The sequence below is a fragment of the Salvia splendens genome, chromosome 20 (genome assembly GCF_004379255.2).
Source record: "Salvia splendens isolate huo1 chromosome 20, SspV2, whole genome shotgun sequence".
Classification (NCBI taxonomy): Eukaryota; Viridiplantae; Streptophyta; class Magnoliopsida; order Lamiales; family Lamiaceae; genus Salvia; species Salvia splendens.
Genome location: NC_056051.1, coordinates 17472106 through 17479763, shown reverse-complemented (window position 1 = coordinate 17479763; position 7658 = coordinate 17472106). Strand labels below are relative to the sequence as shown.

The 7658-nt window shown below is 40.1% G+C and overlaps 1 protein-coding gene across 2 annotated transcripts; it reads right to left on the bottom strand.

The window, feature by feature from the left end:
* LOC121782928 (putative late blight resistance protein homolog R1A-10) lies at positions 1-3327 on the bottom strand. 2 transcript variants are annotated; one of them, XM_042180937.1, is made up of 2 exons: positions 707-3327; positions 1-300 (listed from the first exon to the last, which is right to left on the bottom strand). In XM_042180937.1, exons 1-2 carry the CDS (start codon positions 3227-3229, stop codon positions 214-216), a joined length of 2610 nt encoding a protein of 869 aa, XP_042036871.1. In that variant the 5' UTR covers positions 3230-3327; the 3' UTR covers positions 1-213. The 2 variants fall into 2 exon arrangements, with proteins under 2 accessions (XP_042036871.1, XP_042036872.1); XM_042180938.1 differs by having other exon boundaries at positions 1-290.
* Positions 3328-7658: the final 4331 nt, after the last annotated feature.

Sequence of the window (7658 nt, the reverse complement as noted above, 5' to 3'; positions counted from 1 at the left end):
TAGAGTTTGCCATTGTCAAAATGATAACCAATTAATCACTTAATCAAAAGTACAACAAACATGAGTTCCTACTAGATCCAAAGTGATATGTTCAGTTGTTTACGGAATGAAAATACTAAACATGACTTCGATATCCATAGTTGATTGCATATGATCTCAACTCAGACATTGGTGTCATCAAACCTATGACAAAAAGTTGTCACAAATTTTCCATCACCACGAGATCACTCCGGGGAACGGAATATAACTTGACAGCACGTTGTGATGGCCATTGAAGGAATTCACTACGACTGGGATCATCTAGAAATTTAGTACAAAATGAAAGTATGCATTCAAAACATAAATTTCTACGGTTGCTCAAATTAACATGGAATTTCTAGAAATTGAAAATCCTAAACATGCTTACTACTCCCTCCGTTTCACATTAGTAGAGTCATTTCATTTTTTACATTCGTTTTAGATAAACTATAATAAATAGTTAAAGTGAAAAATGACTAAAGTAACAACAGAATAATTTAGATAAGAGTTTTCTCTACATTATTCTTTCTCTTACTTTACTCTTCATTCACTTTAACTATTCATTATCGTTTTTCTAAAACGAGTGCAAAAATGAAAGGACTCTACTACAGTGGAACGAGAGAAGTACGAGATTTCAAGGAACTACTACTAAATATTCTGAAAATTCTGAAGATGGTAAAACTCTAACCTCATGACCGGCACAAACAACTTGAAGAACATCGTTTCCACACCTCTCTTGATCCTTTTTTATTTTCTTGGCTGATTTCACAAGAGAATGAGAACAATATTCAACTTCAATGAGTTCAAGTGTTGTAATTTCTCCTATAACTTCTGGAATCTCTCTTAGAGACCCGCAAAAACGAAGCACCAAGCATTTAAGTGTTGGGAATGGGTTGCCCTGAGTTATCCAGTGCTTGAAATGTGATCCATCAATTAGCAAATATTTCAGCCGAGGAAATTGGTCGTCATTTGTTTTCCATGTACTACCGTAGCAAGCATTGCTTATTAGTTTGAGGATTTCCAGATTTGGCAACAAACCCACAATGGCCATATCTTTCCAAGGAAATCCCCCGCCTACTAAGGTCAACTTTTTCAATGTACTAGGAAAACTAGGATTTTCCCTTGCCCATAAGAAACTTCCATACCCAATCACTTCCAATTTTTCAAGTTGATGCAATTCCCCAAGACGATGAAGGTCAAATGATTGAGTTTGAGTGGCTATACCTGTATAAGTAAGTCCCAATCTCTTGACATTTGGAATCAATTGTAGGATCTTTTCATTCCATACAAGATCTGCTACAAGCAAAAGAGTTTGGAGATTTTCTAGAGGAAAGTTTAATCCTTGAAATGGAGGAGGCAGCTTACAAGGAGAATGGAAGAAAAGATGCCTTAATTGTGGCAGCATCCAAATTTCCAACGGCAAAGAGTGACGCACACCACGATCAATCTTTCCCCGTAGCCTTCCAGATGCTAGATGAATGATTAGCGTTTGAAGATTCACGAGTTTAGACACAGCTGATGGAATGCTAAAAGATCCCATTAGAGCAAGATATCTTAAATGATACAGCTCAAATACTTGGGAAGGAAGTTCTTTTAGGTCTACACCTAAAGCATCCAATACTCTTAGCAATTTGTAACTTCCCAACTCGGCAAGCCAACTGGAAAATTTCTGGACTTGGAAGCATAAAATGGTACGGAAAGTTGGACCCAAAATATCGTCTGCATCAAAACGACTGAAACTGATGCGTCTCTCACTCATCAATCCTTGTGGAAGATCACGTCCATCCATAACATGAAGAAAGTCCTCATCACGGGCTTTCTTAATGCACATGTCTCGTACCATATCATGGAGGCTGCAACTCTTGATTTTACCATCTCTATTTCTACCGGTCACCATTACAAGATTTCTCTTTACAAGATCCTCCAAATACTCCTCAGCCTCATCTTCCAAGCATTTACTGCATTCATTTTGATGTTTCAGAAAACCTTCTGCTATCCACAATCTAACGAGTCTTGAAGTGCGTATATTCACATCTTGTAGGAAACCTCCAACATACAAAAAACAAGACCTTAAATGATGAGGCAAGTAGGTGTAGCTCAAAGATAGTATCTCCTCTAGTTCCCGGCCAACAATAGGATTAACATTTTCAGCAATTTCCTCCCAACAAGCTTGAATCTTATCGACTGGAGACAAGACACCAGCAAGGAGGACAACAGCAAGAGGTAGTCCTGCACACCTCCGTGCAATCTCTTTCCCAACATTCACCAATTGAGGTGGACAAAGGCTGTCTTGGAACACCTTTTGCTTGAGCAAATCCCAACTTTGAGAATCATTCATGAACGACATCTCATAAACATCGCCTGCAGTTTCAGGATAACATGCCACATCCAATTGTCTTGTGGTTAGCATGATTCTACTTCCATTATTGTCATCCGGAAAGATACACCTTATATCATCCCAAACACGCGTATCCCAAACATCATCAATTACAACAAGATACCTCCTTTTCTTCAAATATTGAAACACTTTCAATGTAATTTCACATTCATCAATCTCATCTCCAGACATTTGTTTTTCTGACAATTTGAATGAATCTAAAAGAACTTTCCTGAATCTATGTGGACTGTAATCTTGGGATACCACCACCCAAGCACAAACATCAAAATAACTCGTGATTAATTGCTCATCATAAACAGCTCTAGCAAGTGTAGTCTTACCGATCCCACCCATTCCCACAATGGGGATGATTTGAAGACCGCATTGCTCTCCACAAAGGCGCATTTGTATTGCTAAGATATCTTGGTGTAAACCAATGACCGCATCGTTGCCCATAGCTGCTGGTCTTGACGATGAAGCGGGCTTATGAGTAGGTCGCTCTTCCATGACTTCTCCTGCGATTAAACCGATTTCCTCGGTTGCATGTTTTAGCTGATCATCTAATTTGACGCGTGGAGGTTTCATCACAACATGACGCGATTGGATTCGCTGCCACATAAAGGTTTCGAGAATATCCTCAATTTTGTAAGCTACATCCCTAATCCTTGTTTCCCAACGGTTGCCTTTATGTGGAAACTGTTGAAAGTAGAGTATCAGGAAATTGACATAGTTGTGGATAGATCCAACTATTTCTTTCGCTTCGGTAGAAAAGAGAGATTCATTACTGGGATGTGTGGATCGAGCAAGGGAAAGGAGAGCTGCATAAGCTGCCATACTCTGCAAATGGAAGATTTTATTTTGGTTTAGTGATGGAGGAAAGAAGAAGACTGATTGGAATTTTAAGTCGAGTGAGAGAGAATGATTGATAGGAAAAGAAGAAGACTGATTAGAATTTTTTTTTTTTTAAATTAACTTCATATATTTATATCTTATATATGAAGGAGGAAGTTGAAATTAACTCCCATAACAATATTTATATCTTATATATGAAGGAGGAAATTACAAATCAAGGAAGTTGAAATTAACTCCTATAACAATATTTATATCTTATATATGAAGGAGGAAATTACAAATCAACTCCTATAACAAGGAGGAAAGACAAATTACGCCATCCAGGGTTCGAACTCGAGACCTCCAGGATGGACGCGGTATCCAGCACCCTTTACCGCTAGGTCAAGGGGCTTGGATAAGAAGACTGATTAGATTTGAGTGAAGGAGAATGATTGATTCTTGAAATCATTTTTCAATTAAAAAATTTTAAACAGCCAATAAGACCATCCGCAATAGAGCCCAGCCGACCGCCCAGCCGAGCGCCGGCGATGGGCGGTTCGCTGGGCGGTCTATTGCAGCCGCCCAGCGGACGAATGGAGAGAGAAATCGCGCAGCGCTGGGCGGTGGCGTGGCGATGGGCGGTTCGCTAGGCGATCCGCTCGACGCTATTGCAGCGCCCGGATCGCCCAGCGCACCGCCTAGCGCGAATTTTTAATTTTTTTTTATTTTCGAAACACTATATATACGCGCTTTGCTCGTCATTTTCATTCGCACCACTTGTTTTAACGAGTACTCTCTCTATCTTAATTTCTGTTCAAAATCAACAACGCAAAATGAGTAACGCTGGTGGTAGTAGTGGTGGTAGCGGAGGGGATGCTGAGGAGTACGAACGTCGAATGGCCAAGGCGTTGGACGCCTATACGACCAACGCGATAAACCAATGGATGGAAAGGGCATTGCAGCCGGCGATACCTCGACCTCCCCCAGTGGTCCACCGCCGCAGTGTGATTGATCGGGATCACGTAGCTGCACATCAGCGCCTATACGAAGACTACTTCGCACAAGAGCCTCGGTTCAACGCCAACCTTTTCAGGCGTCGTTTTAGGATGACCAGGGACCTGTTTATGCGTATTGTCAACGCTTTGGAGTCTCGATATCTATATTTCCGCTTCAGACACGATGCGTCTGGCAGACCCGGCCACACACCTATTCAAAAGTGCACTGCGGCAATCCGGCAGTTGGCCTACGGAGGCGCGGTAGACATGTGGGACGAGTATCTCCACATCGGTGAGACGACTGCCCTGCAATGTCTGAAGAATTTCTGTCTGGGAGTGATAGAAGTATTCGGTGATCAGTATCTGCGAAAGCCTACCCCCGAAGACTGCCAAGATCTGTTGCGGATGCACGGGAGTCAGCATGGCGGGTACGTTAGGCAGCATAGATTGTATGCATTGGGAGTGGAAGAACTGTCCCGCAGCCTGGAAGGGGTTCTACACGTCCGGCTACAAGGGAAAGAATCCCACGATGATCCTGGAGGCCGTAGCTGATTACCGGCTTTGGATTTGGCACGCGTATTTTGGGATAGCTGGTTCGAACAACGACCTCAACGTCCTCAACTCGTCGCCACTTTTCAACGAGCAGTGTCAGGGCGTCGGTCCTGCCATCAGTTTTGTCGCCAACGGCAACCAATATGATATGGGCTACTACTTGGCGGATGGGATATACCCTAGGTGGCCCGTCTTTGTGAAGACGATCCGATGCCCAGGAGATGAGAAGAAGGCCTACTTTGCGGCACGGCAGGAGTCGGCGCGCAAGGACGTGGAGCGCGCATTTGGTGTGCTCCAGTCTCGATGGGCGGCAATTAAGGGTCCAACGCGTTTGTGGAATGTCCAATGCATTGCTGATATCATGTACGCCTGTATTATCATGCACAACATGATTGTCGAAGATGAAGGTGGCGAACTGATCAATTGGGTCAACGACGATAATGAAGCCGGTCCAAGCCACGGCGTGGCCGCCCCCAACGTACGGAGTGGGGTACCTCACGATGAAGCCGGCCTCTTACAAGCACATGCCGACATGCGCCAAACGGCGGCTCATATTCGACTCCAAAAGGATTTAATTGAAGAGTTATGGGCGCGGAGGATAGACCGCCGTTAGTTTTTTTTAATTATGTAATTTTTTTTAATTAATGTACTTTTTAAATTTTATTAATATTAGTGAATTTTCTCGTTTTTGTGTCGTAAATTTAATTCCGTATATTGTGTGATTTTTAATTATTTCATTTTGTATATATTTGTTAATAGTGATGTGGATAGTATGTGGCTAGGCTATGGCTGGGCTATTGCTGGGCTATTTGCTTGTTTTGATGATGTGACAGGAGGATTTTTAGTGCTGATGATGTGGCAGTGGCTAGGCTATAGCTGGGCTATTGCTGGGCTATTCCTATTGTGGATGGCCTAACTATTTTTAAGTAGTACTGTATATTATTTTTCATTTAATTTTTTTTCTTTCTAACATCTACTACCTCAGTGACCTTTATAAATGTACGACTACTAATAATAAATAATTACTACTACTATTACTATAACTACTACTTTTGATATTACTATATTTAATGTATATTGTTTTTTTTTATTTTTGTTATTATTATTTCTATATATACATAATAATAGTATTATATGTAGTTTTTTAATGTTTTACCAATAAATAAATTGATTCCGTCTATTAAAATAATATTATAAACCCTCCATTCTATAATAGTGGTGCATTTTGTCATTTTAGGCACGAGATATTTCACTTATCATCTGTATATATTCATTTAAGGAGATTTTTAAACTACCATTCATTTGAGTTTGTGGTTGAACAATCGGTCGGGACTTTACAAGCAAACATAAAAAACTTAACTTTGATCAACAAGCCATATCTCACGAACAACGCTACCAGAGTTGGCATATGACGCGACATGGAATTCCAGTGTGGTTAACATGATTCGACTTCCATTACCATTTTCTGGGAATACTTTCTTTAAACCATCCCAAATATCTCTGCCATCAATTACAAACAGATAAAGTCTGCTTCAACTTTTCATATATTTTTGTTGCCATTTCCGACTCATCAATCTTCTTACCACACTCCAACAACTTCATTGATAGTTGAATGAACAAACACATGCGTGAAGCATATACTCCACAGATAACCGTTAACTGCTCTCAACAACCCGCACCCAAGCTGTTCACACCCAACGGTCATAACCAAATTAGGCGATCTCTTCACGTTTTGCATGGGATCTCCTCAACCTGCATGGTAACACCCCGACTTTTTATATCTCTTATACTCATTCTCAAAAGGAGGTCGAATTGCAAGCCGGAAAATTTTCTTTGTTTCTTATGCTCAATTAAGGAAGTAGGAGTATTTTTTTTTACCGATTTAGCAAGAGGAATAGATACTTCCTTGCCTCTGTCTCAGAAAGTTTGTCCCATTTTTTCATTTCCGTCCATTCCACAAAATTTGTCTCATTCACTTTTTACCATTTTTGGTAATATTCCACTAACTCATTTCCACTCACATTTTATCATAAAATTAATTTATAAAAGTAGGACTCACATTCTACTAACTTTTTCAATACACTTTTCATTACATTTCTTAAAATATGTGTCCAGTTAAAGTGTGACAAAATTTATGAGACGAAGGGAGTAATATTTTGGGCCTAAAGAATTAAATTACATTTACATCTTTGTGAGCCCAATCCTCTGATGCTTCTTTGAGCCCAATTGTTCCAAGCAGATTTATTTCCTCCACTCCTCGTATCTCCATTACCTGCAATGTAATTGCACATTTTAATCCTACATTATCGCAAATAAAGTCAGAATTAAATTTGATATTGAATGCCAATAATCACACTCGATTATATTCATCCATACGCATGATTCTTATCTCCCACATTCTGCCACTGCCGACGAGCCCCGAGTGCGACATTGAGGCGATTGACCAGTGACGACGACATCTCTAACCGTGACGAAGGAGACAACGTTGTTGGATCTGGAGGACCGGCGAGGGGTTAGCAGTGGCACTTGCCATGAACTGTCCTAAGTTACTTGAGCCATATTCTATTTTGAATTGTGTCAAGTTACTTAATCCATTTCTTTTTATAAACTAATGTCACTACTAGAAAATTAGCCTAAGACTACACTAAATTTGTGGCACTTTTTTAAAACTGCCACTACAGATAGTCACTTAGTACTCCAACCTTTAACCATACTTATATCCTAAACTAATATTGCATCTCCAAATAAATGCCATGAAGAGATTCATGTAGTGGCACTTGTGCCAAGTGTCATACTGTATAATAGGTATAATGTATTTTGATAAAAAAATATAAGAAATGAATAAAAGAAAAAAACAAGAAAAAGGAAATTAAAAAAAGGAAGAA